At 44.4% G+C, this 24,129-nt stretch overlaps 1 protein-coding gene across 2 annotated transcripts in view; it reads left to right on the top strand.

The window, feature by feature from the left end:
- EPB41L5 (erythrocyte membrane protein band 4.1 like 5) overlaps positions 1-24,129 on the top strand; it is a 1,765,041-nt gene that overhangs the window by 487,830 nt on the left and 1,253,082 nt on the right. For both annotated transcript variants that reach the window (XM_069616748.1, XM_069616747.1), the window contains exon 7: positions 18,427-18,479. In XM_069616748.1, coding sequence (XP_069472849.1) covers positions 18,427-18,479 — 53 coding nt within the window. The remainder of the gene's footprint in view (positions 1-18,426; positions 18,480-24,129) is intronic.

Below are 24,129 nucleotides of genomic sequence, written 5' to 3'. Positions count from 1 at the left end.
TTCAGGCCCTCCAGCTCCAGGACTGGCTGGTATCTCTGGACCTCCAGGATGCTTATTTCTATGTGCCAATCCATCTCAAACACAGAAAATACCTGAGGTTCGCAATTGGCGGCTCTCATTATCAATTTCGAGTTCTGCCATTTGGGCTGACCTCCGCCCCGAGGGTCTTCACCAAGCTAATGTCGATAGTGGCTGCAAGTCTAAGGAGGGAAGGGATCCACGTCTACCCCTACCTGGGCGATTGGCTGATCAGAGCTGTATCTTCGGAACAAGCTCAGATCAAGCTAGATTATGTCTGCCACTTCCTTCACAAACTGGGCTTCTCCCTCAATTTAAAGAAGGCACAGATGATACCATCACAGAGACTCCAGTTCATTGGAGCGGTCCTGGGCACTTCCCTGGGAAAACACTCGCCACCATAGATGAGGGCTCAAGATATTCTGCAGATGGTCACCAAGTTTCAAAATGCCCAAGTTTCAAAAGGCCTCATAGCATCCTGCATCTTCCTTGTGCCAGAGGCTCGCCTGAGAATAAGATCTCTTCAGTGGGCACTGAGAACTCAGTGGTTGCAATTCTCAGGGAGAATGACAGACCTCCTTCAGGTTCCGGACAAGGTGGCTCGAGACCTTCAGTGGTGGGCCTGCCAGAAAAACATCTTGAAGGGGGAACTGTTTTGGCAACCATGGCCGGAGATAACAGTAGTCACTGATGCCTCACTCACGGGGTGGGGAGCCCATACCAACGACTTGACTATTAGCGGTCGTTGGTCTCCATCGGAGTCCAGACTACATATCAACCTGTTAGAGCTGAGAGCAATCAGACTACCGCTGAAAGCCTTTCTGCCATCTGTACAGGGGAAAAATGTCCTGATAATGATGGACAACACAGTGGCCATGCACTACCTCAACAAAAGAGGAGGCGTAGGATCACTGCCACTGTGCAGAGAGGCAATGCAGCTCTGGTTTTGGGCAATTCAAGAAGGAATCTCTCTATCGGCAGTTCACCTAGCCGGAGAGAAGAACTTGATGGCGGACGCTCTGAGCAGGCAGGGCACAGTCTCCCACGAGTGGGAACTAACTCAGGAAGTCCTTCAGGAGATCTTCACCCTTTGGGGAACCCCTCAAGTGGATCTGTTTGCCACCAGTACCAACAGAAAGTGCGATCTGTTTTTTTCAAGGGAATTTCCCCCGAGAGGAGCTCTAGGGGACGCGTTCGTAGTGGACTGGGAGTTTCCATTCCTGTACGCGTTTCCACCAGTCCCTGTCATTCCTCAAATGATCAGGAGGTTGAGAAGATTCCGGAAGACCATGATCCTAATTGCCCCAGACTGGGCCAGGAGAATGTGGTACCCGGACCTTCTGGACATGTCCATCTGCCCTCCAATTAGTCTTCCACTGAAGGAGAATCTTCTCTCACTGAAGGGAGGTCAGGTTCTCCATCCACACATCAGAACCCTCAACCTTCACGCCTGGCTTCTGAAAGGTTGAGATACAAGGATTGGGACCTCCCTGATGACATCATGGAAGTGTTGCTTTCAGCCAGAAGGCCAGCAACAAAGTCTTTATACCGCTGCCGTTGGAACACATTTTGCAGCTGGTGTAGAGAAGAGAATATCGACCCCTTTTCATGTGGTACACCAACGGTGTTATCCTTTCTACTCTACTTGGCAAATTCAGGCCTTCAAGTTGGCACTATCAAGGGCTATCTCGCAGCGCTATCTATCTTCAAGCGCACTGCGGAGGAGCCTTCGTATTTCAAATTACCCTTAGTAATACAATTTCTAAAGGGATTAACTAATGTCTACCCTCCAAGACATGTCCAGGTTCCTTTATGGGACTTAAATTTAGTCTTAAATTTCCTGAGGGGTACTCCTTTCGAACCACTCCACTCTTGTTCGCTAAGATTTCGCACCCTTAAAACTGTCTTATTAGTGGCTTTAACATCTGCTAGAAGGGTGAGGGAATTACAAGCTCTATCTTGTAAACCCCCCTCATACAATTTTTTATAAAGACAAGGTTGTCCTACAGGTGAAGCCTAATTTCCTCCCAAAGGTGGTTTCTGAATTCCACATCACTCAGAAAACTACTTTACCTGCATTCTATCCGCCTCCCCATCCGGGGAAAGAGGAAGAAATGCTACATAGGCTGGACCCAAGGCGGGCTTTAAGCTTTTACATCAGCAGACTTGCTAGGATTAGGCAAGCAGACCAACTGTTCGTGGGTTACTCAGGGCACAAGTTGGGACTACCAATAACAAAACAAACCATTTCCAGATGGATTATTTTGGCCATCCTGGAATGTTACAAACTGGCAGGGAAAGAGCCTCCTCAAAATCTTAGGGCTCATTCAACCAGGGGTATCGCAGCCTCCTCGGCCCTCCAAAGAGCGGTTCCGGTTCGAGACAAATGTGCGGCTGCCACATGGTCGTCCGCACATACCTTCACAAGATTTTACAACCTGGATTCCTCCTCTAGTCAAGAGACTAGGTTTGGCAAAGCCGTATTACATTCGGTTCATTCCTAAAAGGAAACATGGCGTTTTACTCCCACCTCCTATTGCACACCACTGCTATGGGAGTCTATCAAAGATAAGGAATACGTCGGAGGACACAATCCCTTCGAAGAACAAGTTACTTCTTACCTTGTAACGTTCTTTCGATGGGATGTTCCTCCGACGTATTCCTTATCGCCCCTCCCATCCATCCCCGCAGTAATACTTCCCTTGTGGTTGCAGCTTACGCTTCTTCAAGGCCAATAACCAATTCATGTAAAACAACGGTTAACGTCAAAACGGAACTGAGGAACGGACGCTGTGCGAGTCTATTTATACGCGTGGTGACGTCGGAGCCGATATGGAGGCCGTCGAGGGTCATCGGCTCGAGGGACGTCGACGCGCAGCGCCCTCTACTGAAATTTTTTTGCCGAGGCCAGCAAGCTGGGAGATGATCTATCAAAGATGAGGAATACGTCGGAGGAACATCCCATCGAAAGAACGTTACAAGGTAAGAAGTAACTTGTTCTACTGTGGCATCCTTGGCCAACAGCTATTCTTTGTTCATGTACAAATGTGTATTTCCAGCGTCTGTCAGCTCTGCAGCCCTTGTCTCTCCTTCAAGCTTTTCGCATACTTTGATTCAGAGCCAATGTCCCATCTTTTCAACCTGGCCCCTTCACCTGTGTTATATTTTCTACAAGCTTTTATGTGACTCAACTATCTTGCATTTCTGCGTATATGCATTCAGTACACATCTGGTTATTTTATCATCTTTGTATAAATGGTTTCTTCATATTCGTATATATGCTTGCTCTTCTCTTTCCAGTTACATCTTCATTCTTTAAGTATTCGCATATCGTTTCAGTATGTCATCTTGTCTTCTCCTAATGACATCACTTTGCACCTCTCAGATTTCCTTTACAGCTCTTCGATATTCAGCTGTGTCTGCTGCAGATTTCCTGCTTCCACGTCAGTTATGGTTGTTTAAGTGCATAACATCTCTCATATACTTCACGCTGTATTGGAATGATACCTGGTGTCATGCATTGTCTTCTTCCTCTTCTTCCAGTATGTTGGAGTTCAGTGGGCGGGTTTTATCAATGGCATACACGTCTGCTTCTCTACACTTTGTATTCAGGATGATGGGAAAACACAATTCTTCATGTCCCCGGAGGCGCCAAGCTCCTTCCTAGATGAGATCGGCAAGCTCCTTCCTAGATGAGATCGGCAAGCTCCTTCCTAGATGAGATCGGCAAGCTCCTTCCTAGATGAGATCGGCAAGCTATTTCGCCCCAACCACATGGGACCCCGGAATTGGGCTGGGAACCAGGGTCTGGGAGGGCTGTGAAGACACTTGAGGTCGGGCTGCTGTTGTGGCAGAAACCGGGCGGAGGGCAAATTGCATGCCTAAAAGTTGACTGACGCTGGCATTTCTATCCAATGGTACAGGCTGCCTTGGAAATAAGTTGTAGCTACCCGTGGGTGGCTGAGCTGACAAAGGCCTGGATGGGCACTAGCGCCACGAGCGCAGCTTTGGTCATGTTTTGTAGTTGGGCAAGTGGGGATGGGCTTTTCAGGGGGTTGCCCTTGAGTGTGGGAGCCGCAGGGGCAATGTGGATGACTATGCAACATCAGGGCCTACTTTGAACACAAAGGACGCGTGTACTCGGAGTGTTTTAAGTGCTACATTAGAGGGGTGTTCATGGCCAAGGAAAATGGGATCCTCCGGCAGATCGGTAGGACTTTAGAACAACTGTCCCAACAGGTGCCACCAGCCCATCCTGGACATTTTGCATTTGCAACCATAAAGTTAAAGAATAATTTAGGAGGATACTGTGAAGAACAAGAGGGTGTTTCACAACCTAGCCCCCGGGGGTCCTGTACTCAGGTGGCCAGGGAAAGGCCATCGCTTTTGGATCCTAACCCTTTGGACAAGTGAGGGAGGATCACCTCGGTAGGGGGTCCTCAGGGAGTGGGGGAGAAGCACCCGACGGTGAAACATGGTATCCCCCTTTCTCCACATCCCATCTAACCCCTATCCTTGCTTATTTTATGGGAAACTACAACTCCCGTAATTCCTCCCCACTTTACATTGACAAAACTCCTGAGCCAAGGAAGATGAGGAATGAGGCCAAAGATTACCTCTACTGACTTGCAATTGCTCTGTCCCTGTAATGAGGCCAGGCAGTCGGGCATGTAATCCTAACTACACACACCTGCCACTTGTTAACACTCCCTGTCAGGATAAAGGTTGGTGCTCACAGGCACACGCTGAGCGAGGCTGGGTACGAGAAGGAACAGCTCTTTCGGGGCTGATGTGAACCAGGCTCTGGAAGTTGGAAGGTCCAGGGGCTGATCTGCAGTTGCGAAGAAAGAGAGAGCCAATCGAGGATTCCACACTTTCGGGAAGCCGTAACCGTTCCAAGACTGAAACCGAGTGAGTGGAAGAAAGAAACCTTCAAGGTGCTGGGAAACGACCCGTGACCCTCCCGGGTGAATGGCAGAGTTGTGGAGGAACAGAGAAGGCGTTGGTAACTGCCTTGACTGAGGCATGAAAGGAGTTCATGAAAGAAGACCAATTGGCACGACCAGTGATTTATCGAAGGCAACAAATCCTGGTTTGTGTTCAAAGCAAAAGTAACTGTAACCCAAACGGCAAGAAAGTAACTGCGATCCCGAAAGAAGGGCAAATAAGTAAAAAGCAAAGTATATGAACTCTGAATAAGCCAAGAAGGCAAAGTATATGTACATTGGAAGATGCCAAGAGGGCCAAGTAAGGAGAATAAGAAATTACAGATACCAAGAAGTATTGGTGTTGCATATGAATTTTGAAAGAAGCCAAGAGGGCAAAGTAAAGATAAGATAAACTACAAGTACCAAGAGGCATTGGTGTTGCAAGATGAGGAAGATTGCTGATTGTAGAATTGTGTAAAGAGAGGTTGAATTGGTCATGCAGAGGTTTACGTAAAATCCTTGCAGTTTCGAAAGTCTGACAGTGAAAAGACACCCAAGACAAAACCTGAGGAAGTGAACCCCCATTAAAAGAAAGACTGACTCTAACCTGTGCAGAATTGTGATAACTTGAGAAAGTTAATGTGAAAAGAGAGGCAAGCTCGAGCCCGGTGGTGGGAGGCCTGTTGTGAACTATGGGAAAGTAAAAGGTCAAAAGTAGAACTGTGTATTTATGACAAGGCGGAGGAAGCCTAAGGAAGTGATTGAACTACCAGAAGCTTGAAGCTCAAGCTTGGTTTGTTGAATTTTACCAGTAAGCCAACGTGTGCAAGACTGATAGAACTGTGCTATCCACCAATCCTTTTTAAGAAACTCTAAAGACCCTGTCGTGCTGAACGTGGGAAGGGAGCTTTTATTTAAGCCATTCTGACATTTCTTTTGAGACACTATTTTCCTTTTATATTTCCTTAACACATTTGTCATTTTGAGAAGGGCAAGGTTAGTTTTTGTTGTGTTTGTTATTTTAGTATATGCCTTTTTATTTTGAGTAGACTGACTTGGACTTGTTTTATTTGTTTAATGGTAGAGACTACTCCCATTCTTGAGTTGGGGCCAGTTAGGAAGTCTACCAACCCGACCAAAATACCAAATAAAGGTTTTCAAAACTTGTATCCTTTGTGTCTGTGTCTACTACTTGATACCATGCCTTCCTTACAATACTAAGTATCTTAATCGCACTTCACTGTAAGGTGATGTGTGCAGCTTTAAAAATGCAAGAAATTCACATCGGAGACAGTCTCCCAGTACTGAGGCTTATGTACCGATCAGTGTCGCCATAAGAATGAGCAAAAAGGCAAGCAAATACTTGCCTCAAAAAAGTCATGTCTAAAGTCAAAATAAAGCAAAAAGAAAGGATGTCACATAGAGGTCTATGGGAGGAAAGTCACAAAAAACATCTTTCCTAACCATTGTAGATTTAGGATAACTGTACATTTGTATACTGGAGAGTGAAGCATTGTACAGTTCAGCAAGGGATCAGCAAGGAGGTGCAGAACTGCTTTCCTAAATTATGCCGAGAATTGTTGTGCGAAGGTGTTGAGTTTAGTGTCAATGCCACAAATCTTCCTAGGAGTGGCTGCTAGGAATTGGGACAAAGTGCTGACTGATAGCTTGTCATGCAAAGGAGCAGGGTGGTGGTGAAGAAGAGTGTATAGGAATCTTTACAGAGCTGTAAACCAGCAGTAATGTGATTTTGGAAGCAGCTGTGCCCCCCACCCGCTTTCTTTCAATAGCATAGTGATGGCTATGGAGTCTGTCCTCCAGGAAAGGTGAGATTTGCACTGAAATATGATAGATTCTTAACTGCCCTTTTTTTAATCAAGGCAGGATCTTACTTAAACCCTTTGTTGGCGTCTTTAATGAGGGGTTTGGTACAGTGTAGTATATTGAGGGGGTGGGGAAGCCATCCAAGGTTCGAGTGATGTTGTAGAGGCTTGTTGAAAGCAAGCAGGACTCTGCGGAGGACTCTCTTCGGAGTGAAGTTTAGTTGATGAGGTTGTGGGGATTTGTTTTTGGCGAGTCACCTGCCGGGGGAAGAGTTGGAGTGTATGGATGTCCCTCAACAGATGATCATGCCAGAAGAGTGCCTTCTGGCTAATATGTTTGAAAGAAACACTAAGTATTTACCACATTCTGCCAGTGTCCATCCTGGTAGGTACAGATTTGTCATAAGGGGTGAAGATGAGATGAAAGGCCCACGATAAGAAAACTAGGAATTACAAGTCAAGTTTGAAGAGTTAAACTCCAAGGTTAGCCGTAAGGGTGGAGAAATTTCTTTGGAGTCAAGAGATTCAGAGGATACTAGTAGAGAATTACCAGAGTTAATTAGAGAGGATTTGGGTGAAGGAAGGAGTTCTCAGGGAAGAAGTAGGGGAAGTTTGAATATACCTATAGATCCAGTCCCCTTAGCACCTCCAGAGCGTTTTGGGGAGATGCCAAGAAATGCCAGATTTTCCTTACACAGCGTGAACTTCATTTCCTTTCTAGACCTGAAGCTTTTAATACAGATGCTTCTAAAATAGCTTTTATGCTGTCTTACCTTACTGGTGAGGCGGCAACTTGGTCAGTATTAGTTGGTCAAGAGAATCCTATACTAAAGAACTTGTTAGCTTTCACGTTAGAATTTAAAAAGATGTTTGACAGACGCCAATTATCTCAAGAAGTAGATGGAGAACTATTAGAGTTAAAACAGGGAACCAAAGATTTAGTGTCTTACATCACACAGTTCAGATCTTTAGTATTAGAGAGCAATTGGCCAGAAGAGAAGCAATCCTCTTTGTTTTATAGAGGCTTGAAGGAGGAATTGAAAGATGCCTTATCTACAATTGTTAATAGACCCACTTCATGTGAGGATTTAATTAATCTTGTCATACAAATGGACACTAGATTATGGGAACGCAAGGCTGAGCGTAGAAGAGGAGGAGTTGAGCAACCCAGAGTTTTCCCTAGAGTTGATAAAGGAAGATTAGAATTTGTAAATAAAGAATTGAGAACTGGGAATGCAGAAAGAGTAAATAAAGTGAGAGGTCCTTTAACTAAGGAGGAGAAGGATATGCGAAGACAGAATAATTTATGTTTATACTGTGGGAAATCAGGACACTTTGTTGGAAATTGCCCTTGGTGTCCAAAAACTTCTGCATCTACTAACAGCTCCAGAAATCAGCAAGTGGCAAATACAATCCAAGCAGCGGTACGACATATTACATTGACTGTATCCTTGTATATTAAAGAGGAATTAAAGGGAAGCGGCCCAGTAGTAATAGATTCAGGAGCCACTGGTAACTTCATGGATTGGAATGTGGTTAAAGATATTAATGTGCCTTACGTTGTAAAAAATATACCAGAGTATGTGAGAGCGGTGGATGGGTCTCAACTGACATCAGGTTTAATTACACACGAAACAATCCCATTGGAAATGGAAATTGGAGGACACTGGGAGGAAATTGTGTTTGAATTAATTGACACTCCACAGTTGAAAATAATTTTGGGAATGCCTTGGCTGACGTATCATAACCCTCAGATTGATTGGGGAAGAAGAGTGGTGAAATTGGATTCTGCTTTTTGTGTTACAAATTGTTGTAAAGAAGTAGTTCAGGAAAATGTTTCTAGTGGTAATTGTTCAGAAGTAGTGGAAGGTTTGGTGAATTTGGGAACTATAGTACATTCTATAGGGGCTGTAATGGGAGAATTACCAAAGTGTTACCATGATTTCAATGATGTGTTTAGTGAAAAGGAAGCTAATGAATTACCTCCTCATAGAGAGTATGACTGTAAAATTGATTTAGAACCAGGGGCCCACATTCCTTGCAGTCGCATCTATGCCTTAACAGAATAAGAGAATCAACATTTGAAAGATTACATCCAAGAAAATTTGATTAAGGGGTTCATCAGGCACTCTCAATCGCCAGCAGCTTCTCCACTATTTTTTGTTCCCAAAAAGGAAGGCACTTTACGAACATGCATAGATTATAGGGCATTAAATAAGATAACCATTAAAAACAGATATCCTCTACCCTTAATATCAGTAATGTTAGACCAGATTCAAGGAGCCTTAGTATTTACCAAACTAGATCTTCGTGGTGCATATCATTTGGTGCGAGTACGTCAAGGTGATGAATGGAAAACGGCATTTAGAACAACATTTGGTCTTTTCGAATATCAAGTAATGCCATTCGGATTGTGTAACGCTCCCGCGGCCTTTCATCCTGTCAGGGTCCGGCTTGACTGAATTCCACAGGAGCTGATGCTGGCCCCACAGACCCTCACCAGGAGTTCACCTCTCAACCCTTAAATATAAGCTGAGCTGAAAACCCCAAGAAAGGGAAAGGGGAATTTGGAGAAAATAACAACGGAGACACTGCAGCCCTGCAACCGTCTGGTAGACTCTGGTATCTGTGGTAAACAAATACACCTGGTTACTTATATGATAAGAAAAACTTCTTTTCTAAAATTATTCTTAATAAACTCTAAACTCTTTACCTCTTAAACCTCAGTAAAAGATTTAGAGGCTAGTAATCTGTGTGGAATATCTTGTAAATAATATCTTGTGTTGTGCATATAGTTCAAGCCACTCAAGTCTCTTTAGAATCCTAAAGTGATGGCCTTTGCAAACACCTTTTCAGAACTAGATATTCTTCTTGCTTCAACGTTCTTTTAACCTCATGTAGTTTTCAATGCTTTCATAAATTGCAGTTTTTCTCTGAAGTATTGAATTCCATTTGCATAAATTACATTAAATAATATTCTTTAACTTCCTGGAATACTGCTTTCCTTCTGCGTGTGAATCGTTTCCTTATTTACACAAAGAACGTATAGTTTCTTCCTTAATAAGCGTGTTCGATAAACATGTGAAATCAGAAAACGTGAAGAATTGTCCTCGCGTTTAAAATACACACGCGATTCTTTACCAAACCCGCGCGCGTGAAAAAATACGTAAACGCGATAAAAATAACACGCGCTGGTTAAAATGGACTCGTGCTCTATCGCTACCGAACTCACGTGGAGAAACGAAACGTATTTCACGTAAAACAGTTCACGCGTTTAAAACAACTCACGCTTCATCAAAATGGACTCGCGCTCTATCGCAAACCAACACGCGCTTTCTCATGAGACGTCTTTCACGTTAAAAATGTACACGCGCTAAAATTTGCTCGCTCAATTCATTTGGGCACGCGCTCTATCGCTCTGAATACCCGCGCGCTTTCAAAAAACACGTAAACGACGACTTGCGAGCTCGCGCACACATTAAACAGTCTTGAAGAACATTACACACAGTTAATTAACCTTAAACTCTTACGCACTATCTTCAAGCTTGTTTTCCTTATAATAACTAACTGTAAATGTCTCTTTTCTCAAATGATTTTGAAACTTGTTAACTCTTTAAGTTTTCTTATAAAAGAAAATGAAAGTTCACTGTGACAATCTTAAAATCTTTAAAAGAACGATCCTACCTGATGTCTTCTTGTTCAAACTGGATCAGCAAACGATATTCTTACTTCTTTGGTAGATTTTCTGAGCTCTGAAAAGGCCTTACTTAAGGAGCTTAACTAATGTACAACCAGCCACTGAATTTCTCTGGATGAAAGGCAGTTTAGAATCTTGCTCACCTCCCAAGAATCAAACCCATTGTCCTCTCCACCAATCAGGCAAACCAAACATATCATTGTTCCTTTAACCAATCAGATTAAGTTTTTTTCGCTCCATCTTGACTTGGGCAAGCACAATGTTAATTCTATGTCCAAACTCTTCCTGTTACTAACCCAGCCAGTTCTGAAAGCACAAATAACCCAGCCAGCTCTGAAAGCACAATGTTAATCTTGTTACTCTTCCTGTTACTAACCCAGCCAGTCCTGACATGTATGAGCAGTCCTTCGGTTTATATTAGATCTGTCTGCTCCATTAAACCCCCTCTAGTGACTGTTTACTGTTCGTGAGGTTACTCACATGATCAGCGCTCCTTATCACCTGCCATAACTACGTGCTGTTTCTGTTGGCACCCTGATCTAATTACCTGCTCCTAGTGCTAGTGTTATAATTGCCTATAGTATGCACCCTGTTTACTGTGTGCCTATAGCCTGTGTCCTCAATGCCTGCCTTGCCACAAAATAGCTTGCACTAACCTTGCCGGATCATGTATTACTTGTCTGCTTTGTTTTGATTTAGATACTGCCAGATAGTACGTTTTCCGTTTACTGTGTGCATGTAGCCTGCGTCCTCAATGCCTGCCTCGCCACAAAATAGCATCCACCATCTCTTGCCAGCTCGTGCATTTCTGCCTGCTCTGCCTTGATATAGTTAGTGCCTAGACCCCATCGTTGTTTGTCTACCGCAAACCAAACCAGTAACGGCCTGAACCGTACCTCCCTGATTACTAGTGCCCACACTTACCTGCCTGCCATTGGCTCTGAATCTCGCCTCAGCAAGAAGTCAGCGTTTCCCTACTCACTGACCCTACTAGTTCTATCCCCACTGATCGCCTGCCTACCTCTCCTGAGCCAACTGTACAAAAAAAGTCAATCACTCTCCCGCCTACCTTAATCAGTACCGCGGCGACTCCTCCCGGTACTTACTACTGCACCCCTCCTCATACTTGTATTGATTGGTACCCCATCAGCTCTCTAGTATGACATCTCTAGCCATAAGCCGCATTGCCTGCATCACAGTCTATATACTAAGCAGCATACTCCTTATGTCACTACACACACCCGCCTTGCTACATACTTCTAATCAACACAACAACATCCAGACCACTCCATGACACAGATTCTAAATTCCCGCTACTAAGTCACCCATGCCCAACCACGGCCAGAAACCTGCATCTTAGAGCCAGACTAGCCAAAATCTATGAGCCCGCCATCAGATCGATTCCTATTACCTTAGGACCAAGACAATTGATATCTCAGCCTTGCCAAACCAACTCTTATGCCAACTTAGCCCCTAATGACAACGATAGGCCCATAAATAGCCTAACTAAGCATAGTAAACCTAAAGTGTTGCAAATCCACCACCCCACTATCACCCTGAACCCTCAGATCAAGGGTGCCCTACTCAATTCTAGATCCTTAGTAGCACATGCTACAGAAATTGCTGACCTAATCCCAATTGAGGACCTAGATTTCCTAGCCGTCATCGAGACATGGTTACACCCTGCAGCAGGCCCCATGCTCATGCTTGCAGTCCTGGACGGCTACTCCATACTGAGATATGATGGATCTAAATCCAGAGGAGGTGGCATCGCTATCATCTACAAATGTAGCCTTGCCATAAGACTGTCTCCCCCAATTGATGTCCCATCCTGTGAATTGCTCTCTGTGAAAGTCCCACTTTCCAATGCCCAAACTCTTAACATCCACTTGATCTACCGCCCCCGGCCCCACTGGAACATTTGAAGATGACATTAACACCATCCTGTCTAGCAACCTTAAAAATTCTACACAATTACTTCTACTTGGAGACTTGAACATGGGCTTCAATGACCCACCAGACCAGCTTGCCCTGACCACACTCAACACTCTGTCTGAACTAAGCTTCACCCAAAGAAGCAATGCACCTACCCATATTAAAGGCAGAACACTTGATTGGGTGGCAGTCTTCAACTGTCAAGCTAATATGCTCGCTATCTCTCCAGTAGCTTGGACTGACCACCAACTTGTGTCATTCATGCTGTCCACTAACCGACCCCTGCCTCTACCAACCATTAGGGCTCCACCTACGCTAACCAGAAAAATAATGCATTACGACAGACAGGCTTATCCCTGCCCTACTGCTAACTCTTAACACACTCCCAGATAAAACAGATCCCGAGATTTTGGTTGAAGAATACAATAAAAATATGACTACCTCGCTGGACTTGATCGCTCCCGCCAAACTCAGACCAAGTAAACCTAAGACGCACTTGAATAACTGGTTTACGCCTGCTCTAAAAAACCTTAGACAACAAAAAAGACACTGCGAGGCCGCCTGGAAAAAGCTACCCTCAGCAGCTAATAAACTTAAATTCACAAAACTTTCCTCCCTTTACAAAAAAGAAATATGTCTAGCAAAACACATGTCTTTTGATACATGTATTTCCCAAGCCAAATCTAATACAAAGGAACTATTCTCCATCCTCAAAGAAATAGAGACCCCCATCGAACCACTCGACACAAGCATCAACAACAAAAAATGGTGCTCAGAGATTCAAAATGCATTGGCGAACAAAATTCTCACCCTACAACATAAGATCTCTGGAAAAAAAGCATCCTTAAATAACTCATCTACATCCGTAACTACGGAAAGGATGACCACTAACAAATCTACCCAATTCAACTTTTCCAAAGTCTCGATCCCGGAAGTGGAAAGAATCCTCCTGTCCCTGAAACCTACTAATTGTCAGGGTGACCTCTGCCCCGCACAACTTATCAAGGGTGCAGCTCGCAACCTCTCTCCCTTCATTACAAAGCTTATCAACGCGTCCTTCTCCACCGGCACCATCCCCACTAATCTGAAACAATCTTGGGTATTTCCTTTGCTAAAAAAACCTACTCTCGACCCATCCGTACCGACTAACTACCGGCAGATTACAACAGTACCTTTCCTCCTAAAAATTCTGGATAAGGTTGCCTATGTACAAATCCAAAAACACCTGGAACTATACCATTTACTAGGAGCTAGACAATCGGGCTTCCGCCCACAACACGGAACTGAGACAGCTCTTATCGACCTTAAGACCCAAGTTGATGAGTGTAGAGATAACAGTAAAGCGGCCCTTCTCCTCCTCCTAGACCTTTCGGCCGCCTTCGACTTGGTTGATCATACCATCCTATGTAACCACCTCAACTCGGCTGCTCACTTCTCTGACTAGGCTATTATCTGGATTAGATCCTTTCTAAATGGCAGAACTATGAAGGTCTAATCGCCCACTGCAGCTGCCGACCCTATACCCATCACCTGCAGCGTTCCCCAAGGCTCTTGTGTCTCGCCTACGCTGTACCACATTTTTACCAAGCCCCTTTTCGATGATCTGCATCTTCTTGGTGTCACCTACACTAACTATGCAGACAATACCCAGATCCTCCTACCGCTTTCTGGGGATTATGGAAAGGATTTGGCCTTGGAGAATAGAGTGTACATCATCATCCAGGCATGGATGGCCACGCATGGACTATGCCTGAATGATGATAAAACTGAACTCCTCATCCTTGGCACTACCTCCAGCCTAAAAAAACTTGGGCCTGACTACTCTTCATTTCTAATTGATGCTATTAGCGTTAAAGTCGGTCACGAAGTAAAAACCCTGGGCTTTTACCTTGACTCGAACCTCTCACTAACAAAACAGGTTAATTCTCTTGCGTCTTCTACGGCATATACATGCAGACCTATCCGCACTGCCAAACCATTCCTGTCTGATTTTAGCTGCATTACCTTGGCCAGAGCCCTTATCCTCTCTCGCCTAGACTACTGCAACGCCCTCTACCTGGGGGCAACCAAAGCTACCATTAGGAAACTCCAAATCCTACAAAACAATGCCCTCAGAGCGGCTTTGGGCATCTCCAGAAGAGACCATATCACAGAGTAGCCGCCAGAACAACTGGTTGCCGACCTTGGATAAAATCCACCTAAAAACCTTGTCACTCACCCACAAATCCCTTAATAATGCTGCGCCTTCTTACCTGGTCAACAAATTCCATAGACAACAATCCTTGAGACCTACCAGAATGGCCTACAAGGACTGCCTCTCTATCCCGAACTTCAATCGCTCTACTATAGGTGGTAACAGCTTCCCGATGAAAGCAGCTAAACTGTGGAACTCCCTACCCCACACATTAAGAACTGACCTTCCCTATCAAAAATTCAGAACCAACACTATCCTATGGTTGAAAGCGAATGCTCACTAAATGTAGTGCCAACTGTAATGACTGCCCTTCAAACTTGTATATTTTGCTATTGTAAATTTGTTGTACCATGATAGTGCTACTGTAAGTTCAGGCCTGGCCGGTGATGAGAGAAGAGAATGATGAGGGAATTGAATGCATTGTTGGGTTTGAAAGGTATTTTCTCAAATAAGCAGGTGGATCCCATTTGGAAATGGATAATGAGATTAGAGGAGCCGCCCACCTACTTTTTTTTTAATCAATAGGTTTTCTGGGCAGGAATTTGCAGTGCTGAGGTACAGTGATCATGCAGTTGTCAGCGATCCAAGTTTTTCACAGGGCAGTGATGTTCTGCCCATGAAATCAGTGGATTGTGCAATGTTGCAGCATGTATGGTGGCAGATCTGCAATTGATGTAGCCAGGACACTTGGGGGACATGGAGGTTTTTGACTGGATAGGCAGGAGGACATAGAGAGAGGGGTAGGCTCAGCTCCAGAAGAGATGGAAAGGATGGACCAAGTAGGGCTGAGAGGAGAGTTTGGGAGCAGAATTGTTACGAGAGCCTTTGGTGTAGAGGGAGGATTGGGTAGTGGCAGAGGAGAGAAGAAAGTGACCAAAGTGGCTGCTGGTTAGGAAGGTACGAAAATGGAAGGACCTGACTTAATTAGGTTGAGGTGGTAGAGCAGGAGAGTTTTAAGTTTTGAGAGATGTATAGCTTGGAACATGTGCTTGATGGTAAGCTTCAAAGAAATGGATGAGGGTTGGATGTGGATATTGGAGGATAAAGGTCAACATTTTTGTCCAATTGTGTCTTATAGGAGAAGACTTAATTGCTGAGGTTGTAGCCTCATGATTTGCAGGTGTGAAAGAGGGAGCAGTCACGTTTGGCCAAGAGGGTGGTGTTTTTTCAATGTCTTTCTGCCATTCCTAGAGGAAATGAGTGAGTGGAGCAAAGATGGATCAACAGAAGTGCATTGTGAGGGTACAGAAGGTTGGAGGAACCAGCATCAGAAGTGAGAGACTATGGGTTAAAAGTAACGGGAGACATAGATGTTAAAATGTACATGTGCAGTACGACTGACTGCAGAATGAAAAACAGCACAGCAGCAAACTGATCTGCAAGCAAAGCTGTGAATTTAATGGCAGGTGATCCCCCAAACCTCCTTTACCATGGTGAATCAGGGACATTCTAGTACAACAAAACCACATTTCAAGCCTTACTTCAGTCATGTCCTATAAGTAACACCAAATATGCTATCGGAAAGCATAACTTACATAGCATACATTTAATTGCATTTTGTCTTGGACTTTGTCAAAAACTTGTAAAGCCGCATGCACCGCTGGTGTGCAACTGAACTACCAGACACACACAACTGGTGATTCTTGGTTTGCAACAATGCTGAGACTGCCATCAGCAAGACAATTCAGTACCTCACCTCCTCCCCCTTCAAGAACTGGAAGCAAGACCAGCAGCCCACTGTACCAGTCATTAGTTAATCCCCTGATTTTTTGGAAAGGGTGTGAAGCATTTGGTGGGTGCAAGCTTGGAGTGTGAATCAATCATCATCAAAAACCAGATGCATCATAGTTGGACCCTTACTGTTAATTTGCACAAGCTGACCAGAAGTTTGGCTCCAACTAAGGGATCTTCCGAGACAACACATTTATTCGACACCCCAATGGTGGCTCAAAAACTCTGCCCAGTTGGACCAATATTGGCTTCTAACAATGACATTTTAGCAACACTTGGTCAGACATGCATGCGTTGAAAGTTGCTGCTCTGTGATATCTGTTGATATTTTTTTTTTTTTTTAAGGAACCCAAGTCCTTGTGGTGGTTGTACTTTGGCTAGCTGGAGGTAGTTCATTGTTACCCAACTTGGAATTATTTTGGTTCTCAAGCACCATTTACATGATGTGAAAATTTCATGCAGCAAGTGGGAAAATGATGCTATTTATTACCTATTGAGCGGTTTAATTATTTCCATTACAATGAGCATACAGTAATTTATTTTTGTATTTGTTTCAGCGCACTGAACCTGCAGGTTATCTAGGTGCTAGTTACATTAGAGAAAGGGGAAGGGGTGTGCAGTTAAGGGTAAGAAGGAAAAGCAGGATGTATAGGTTAATGAGGTTTAACAGTGATGCAGTGACATGGCTCTGAGGAGCTTGGGTGAAGAGCCAGGTTTTCATTGGGGATGTGGTAATTGTAATAGTTCCCAGTGTTCTGAAAAATAGACCAATGAGTATACCGAGAACGGGGGATGCATATTGGTGCAGAGAACTTCTGCCAGTTTTATTGCCAGTTGATGTAATGTTTTGTTTCACTGTATTAAAGCTAAACGTGCTGTGAACCCATACAGAAAAAGTTGCATTGTCTGTCGGCACTAGCTGGTTTTTATAAACTAGAAAGTAGTTCCTTCAAAGGCCAGGTTAACTACCTTGGACTTGGTGACAAGTGGTTTGGTAGGAGCTTTAGCCTGGTGACTAAGAATACAAGTCCATAAAAGCCACAGCAGAGGACCAGTATTTGTGTCTTTGATATTGTAGTCTTCTACTTAAAGAAGCATATTTTAACCAATGGAACCGAGTTCCCGGATAACACTGCCCTGAATATCTGCACCAACCCATCAGCATTCTGAAGACCACCCTTGCTTGCTCCCTTAGTTTATGCTGGTGTTTCTGTATGCTACTGGTTCACCTTCCCTCTGTCATCTGTTCTTGAATGCGTGCCCACTCTTTTCCCCACTTATCCATACCCCAAGTCCCTCCAGTCACCCCCTCCAACCGCTGCTCCACACTTGTGGATCTCTGTTTATTCTGCTGTTCAGTGAGCTCCTTCCTGCTGTCATTCTATTATTATTTCCATCAATGTGGAGGTTTTTGTGGCAGTGCGATTTCTCCTGGTGCTTCTGCACGCTAGCATGTAGCCCTGCAACGGACTAAAGTATCTTCAGTACAACACCTTGTGGATTATAGAGACATATGTTTGTGCACTATCAAACCTACAAATCGGATAATAAAGCATCTTTAGATATTTTGTAAGTTTAATTGATGAGTATAGTATGGAGTTGGGGATTTATCTTGGTGTCCAGAGGCTTCCCATCTCATGCTAAGTTAACAGAGAGCTTGGAAAGATCCCTAGAATACTATTTACAGAACAGCCCTTTGCCACAGTATTCTAAAGAACTGTGGGCTGTCGGAGGTTAAAGCAAATGGGAACACATTGTTAAAATATGCTCTGCTTGCTTGTCATTTGAGACCTAATATGCTCTGCGCTGAGACCTAGTGGTTGAAAGAGAAACCTTTAAAGAATATGATGAAACCGTGTGAGATGATCAAGAGTTATTTGTTGTGTAGAAGATATGCCTATTGCTAATTTTTGTTGTAGTAAATTTAGCTTTGTTTACATGACTAATGTTAAAGGATCTAATGTTGAAAATAAATAAATCTTGTGTGTCTGTTAACTATATGCCTGTATATGCTTTTTCTGCCAAATAAAGACATTGTAGCGGTCAACCTACTTGCATGAATTAAGATCATTAATGTCTGCCTGTTGCTTTTTGTGTAAGGTTGGAGTGCCCGTTCGACACTGCTGTTCATCTAGCAGCCTACTCCTTACAGGGTAAGTACTTTCTCAATGTGAATCTTTTATATTTTATTTTTTACATTTATAACTTGTTTGTAGTTACCATTTTTCCTTTGGGGGTGTTTTGTTGAAATTAAAGAAGGGTGGGAAGAGGTGTTCAGATCATGTATAAAGCGGATTCCCCCCTTGTAGTAAAATCTTAAAATAAATAATAGGGTCACAATTTAGAGAAACTCCAGTATGTCTTGGAAACATTCCTAAATTGTTTCTGAAGTTGGTCAATTCACATCAGAATGTCATCATTTGTGACCAAAAGGAAGGGACTTTGCAACCGGAAAGCCCTTCTCAAGTGCCACACCTTAGAGAAACATTTGGGCATGTCACTTGTTTGCCTTTTTCTTTTATGTGAAGCATTTTCGTTGAAAGCATAGACTGTGCAAAACAGTGACTAGATTGTTTGTTCTGTTAATAGTTGCCTCCTTGTCCTTCAGCAAGATTCATTCAACAGGTGTCCTCCTTGCACATTGCTACGAATCGCAGGATTTGGTCACTTCTCCCCGGAGGGCGTGGGGGAGCCTTTCCATGTGCGGCTAAGGAGGTGAGTATGCTATCCAATAATCCCCCTTGGGGTGGCGCTAAGCGGGACCTCACACGGAGAGACAAGTCCCCTCAGGGACAGGGACTCCCAGTCTGTAGAGGAATTAAAAGCCCCTTTCTCCAACACCACGACAAGACCACCAAGTCGGACCACTGTAATACAGAATTCAAGTTTTCTCTTGAAAAACAACTCATCATGAATACTATGAAGAAGAAGAGTGTTGGAAGAGTCATAATCATTACTCCCAATACTGTGATGAAGAACAGTGAACTGAGGATGCAGAACATTCATCCGAGAGGGGGCACAAATAGCCCTCAGCTGGGGAGGATCCAACTACATGTAATAAAAATCGATGAAGGACTCCTTCAGACAGCAAAGCCGTCCAGGAGCTTCAAACCAGTCAAGTCGTGGCCGAACTGCAAGATCGTACAAGTCTCTGTCAGGAGATGGGAAGAAGGTGCTGCTGACCAGAGACCTCAAAGGAGATTGAGGCTGACGAGCAGATGGGAAGGAAAACCCACGAAGAAGCAGGCATGTGCGGTGGTGTGACCCTGGAGGGGTGTACTAGTGAGGCCAACAACTGCATTGAACCCGTTGAAGCCTGAAAGCCGCAGAAATGAGCAGAACACATTTGGAATGAGAAAGCAAGCCGTCTGGACGTCTTGTGACGTCCCGCTCCTGAGAACAGGCCCGGCGACGCCAACCCCTGTGAGACAAGGTAATGGGGACAATGGAATACCCGGGAGGGAACTCTGCAACTGAGTGTGCTGCCATCATTCTTGTCGCAGTACTTGGCTCAAATTTAAGAAAAGCAAAGAATACTCCGGGACTCGGCCTACTCGTCCCTGTGAATGGCTTGAGGGTAAGAAAGGCCAAACAGAAGACCGGGGGTGTGACTAAGAGGTACATGATGCTCATGATCTGATATACAAAGAGTTGAACAAACAGACTAACATTAATAGTAAGGAGAATATGAAGAGAGATTCATTCTCCCAGTTGGAACAAGGAAGAGAAGAACTTTGAGATTCTGAAGGGAGACCTTTGCCTAGCATTCCTAAAATACACAAGGCTAAAGAGGAAAGGCCTAACAGGAAAGCAAGCAGGGGAACTGGAAATGTCCCTTACAGGACCTACATCATTTACTTAAAGTTATAGCTCAGCAATATCCGAGGATTACATATTAAAACCAAGGAATAACATCTAGAAGAAGGGAGTCATTCTTCTGGCTTTTTGTGGGAGCGGTAGGGACAGAATAGCTTAGAGTTGGACACAGGACAGATTATTTACTTTTGGACTTCGCTGCAGACGCCGAGCAACTTAGTTAATTTTGGTTAGGTAGGGATCCCCATATGTAAGGGATAGGAAGTCAGTTTTCTTATTTAAAAATGTGTAAAGTTAAAGAAATTGGTTTGCCTCCTCCTTCTGACTTACCACAACATGTATGAGCTATAGAATGCTCATGGGTGCGTTTGGCTGAAATAGGTGCTCAGGCATATGTCATTGTTGGTGCAACAGATGTTTGATTATTAGTTTGAAAGTGAGCAGCTTCAGGAGTTGTGGATTTGATCCTCCCCACCAGTGATCTCATCAAACGTCTTCCCTCCATTATCAATAAAGCTTTAACTGCTACTACTATTATTGCTATTATCAATTACAATAAATATTTGTGCAATAAAAATAGCTACTTGCTTTCTTTAAATACAGAAATCTTGTTTCAGGAGATGATTGATTTAGCAATGTTAGATCACTCACTCCATTCTAAGGCACCCTACCAGGCAAATAATTACCAGAGCTATGAGCTACCTGGAGGCGGTATAGTGTGGGAGCCGCAGAGCACCTCTCCATGTCAATGCCGGTCATTGTCCTGACCTAAGTAATATGATCTCACAACTACGAAACTCTGGGTCCTCTGCTCCTACATGCAGGTTGGAAACACATTGGTGACAATCTGGACTTGGGCAATACTTGCCAATTGCTGTAGAACCAGGAGTTCTTTTGGAGTGTAATCCCATACATCCAGAGGAACCAATACTGGGGTTGTACAAACTCAAAAATATTACTGGAGAATGACCACCGTAGGACTTTGCATGTTGGAGATTATACCTCTAGGAAAAGTAAACAAGGCTTCAGATGCGGCAAGCGGAAAACAAAGTGCTGAGTGACAACCTGTGAACGGGTTTCCCTGCACACGTGTGATCCCCACGAGCACCTGTGCAAACTATACCAGTAAGAACAAGTCCTGAGCGGGGAGTGATGAGAAGACTAATTGCGAAAGTGGGAAGGCCACATGTAGCCAAGACTGGTATGCAGAGCTGGCATAGGTGTAATTTCAGCCTGATGTCAAAATGACCGCCAGGCTTTTAAATACCTGGGAAGCCATGGAACTGCAGCAGAAGGGCCGATTAAGTGATTAAGATGATCAATAAAACGGGCAAATACAAAGAATTATTTAAAACCAATCTCAAAGAGATGCTTCAGTAGGAGGTATGAGCTAACAAGTGTCCCTGCTCATCAATTAAACATTGTTTCAATTGAAAAGAAGATTATTGAACAGCACATACATGAGGCACAAAAATATTAATTCTCCATACCCCTAGACTTGTTCATACACAACAAATTCAAACTAAAGTGAAGTGTGGACCGAATGTTTTCGTGAGGAGCAAACATTGACTGGAGTCTTTCTTGGATGTCCATGCAGTAGCGGTGGAGCTACAGCCACCCTCAAGGAGAGAGCAACACAAAACCTGCAGTCCAAGTGATCAGCAGAGCGAGTGTGTACAGAGTGTTTTTGTGTTCTTGTGTGACGCTGACAAGTGAATCCACAAGGTTGGGGCTGCGCTGCACCTCAGCAGCAGGAAATATTGGGTATTGTGTGGCGTGGCGACCTAACTCCGGCCGTATATCTGTTAACTACACATTTACACTGCTAGGTGGGAGTGTGATTAATTGTGATCATAGCCTACCCTACTGCAGTTTAATACATTTAGGAGAGAGAAGACTCTGCAGCAGACATGGGACTTACCACATGCTTGATGCTGGCGCAGAGTAAACAATGGAAGTCCCGTTACAACCTGAGAAGAGGCGATGGTGGGGAAGCGGGCACCTCGCCCAATTTGACTGGTGGCATTATCAAAAATAGGAGAGGAGCGAGGGCCATGTTGCCGATCTTTAAGGACACTATACTTGTTTTCTGCCCGGCAAATAAAGAGCAAGGGGAAGACATTTCTATCATTGAGGAGGCACAAACAATGAGGGAGGTATTTCCAGTGGTTCAGCTAACTACGAGGACATTGACAATAACTCATTGTTGAACCTGTGCCTGACTATCCAACGTTCTGACACCCGCGGCAGAGACAGCCCCTGAAAATAATGGCAGCAAGAGGGGGGAACAACGTTGTCTGTGCCCAAGTCCTTAGATCAGCTGAGAGTCCTAAACAGCCGGTAGCCTCATGGAGACTGTCTGCTTCTCCCAATCTAGTACTCGACTCTGAGGGCGCAGTCCAAACGGAGGAATCCTCCCTGATGGCGTCTTCCAAGCCTTGCACCCCCATCCCTAGTGGAACTACAGTCATCTATTGATTCCCTTCAATTCGCCATGAAGATTTTACTTAAATTGTGTGGGCGAATAAACGAGAATTTGCTGTCGCCGCAGGAGGAGCTACAGGAGCATGGCAAGAAGGGGGTTTCAATCGATAACCCTATTCCTGAGGAGGTAGCCCCTTTAATTCCAGGGCAGACCGTTTGGCGGATTGGTCACAGGAGTAAGCCACGTTTTAAACTTCAGAAGAATCCTGACTAGCCCGGGTGAACACATCCTGGCGGTGGAAGTGGCCTTCCCGGTTAAGGGGATCAGTGAGAGGTTACTTGTGAACGTGTATAACCCCCGGGGGAAAAGCAAAGGGGAAAGGCTCCAATAAGAACTGCATGAGCTATCTGTGGATTGGGTGGAGGGCACCACTAAATAGCATATTCTGGTCGGGGGGGGGATGGGGTGACTTCAATTGCTATATAACTGGGGGGGAAAGGGAAGACCTCGAATCCCCGGTTGGACGTCAGCAGTAGTATGGAGCGTCCTGTATGGGATCATGAGGGCCAGAATTGGCTGAGGTTCTTTGATGATTGGGAACTGGAGATCATTAATGGTCGAACCAAGAGTGATTGCCCAGGGAGAGCTACCTGGAGCAGAGGTAGCTCTTGTAGTACGCTTCACTATATCTTTGAAAGTGGAATTAGCCCACTTGACCAAGGATATGGTTGATAGTGTAAACACCTCGACCACGATGCCTTGGTTCTCAGCATGGGGAGTTGGACTCAAAGGTTGAGATTGGATCCATGGGTTACTTAAAAGTGAATCATGCAGCTAGTCGCATAGTTTGGTCAGATAGAAATATTGAGAAAGCTGCTAGAGCCACAACTCATCTGACCAACACTGATCTCAAACTATTTGCGGCAATGTCACCCAAGGAGATTGAAGGACGGCTAACCTTATTCTCGGCCTCCCATGCTACATCTAAGTTAAATTTGGCAATCGGAGAATCCCCGGCGGGCCAGGTTTTTGATAGTACGATTAGGGATGCCAAACGTAAACTCAGGGGAGATATAAAGAGAGCTAAGCAAGATGCTCGGTCAGTGGCGACCTTTTCTGTGATGGTTAGGAAATTAAAGAATAGGTATCGGAGGTGGCTTAAGTACTGGAGATGCTCCTGCAGAGGCATCCTGTGGCAACACAGTGACTCCACTCTGCAGTCGGATTAACCGCTATATCTGGGCACTCTTGGGGAAAGTGAAGGGTAATAAACAGCATGCAATGATAAACCCTATTGATGGAGTGTATTTTTGGCTCAGCGGAATCTCCCTATCTGCGAGCAAAAAACCTTGAAAGCTGAACCTTTCCTTGTGAATCCCCCTTTTGTGGTTATGGTTGAGGACCTGATAGAGAAGAGGAAGCATCTCAAATCATCTAGAGCCCTGGGCCCTAACTGGCTAGAAAATATGGTCCTTAGGAAAGACTTTTGTGCCAACTTACTTAAGATTCTTTTTGATAAGGAACTTACTGATGGCCTAATTCCTAGCACTTGGCAGAGGGCT

The sequence above is a fragment of the Ambystoma mexicanum genome, chromosome 9 (genome assembly GCF_040938575.1).
Source record: "Ambystoma mexicanum isolate Mex_15411 chromosome 9, UKY_AmexF1_1, whole genome shotgun sequence".
Classification (NCBI taxonomy): Eukaryota; Metazoa; Chordata; class Amphibia; order Caudata; family Ambystomatidae; genus Ambystoma; species Ambystoma mexicanum.
Note: the sequence above shows the minus strand (reverse complement) of the source record. Positions and strands in the feature narration are given on the sequence as shown.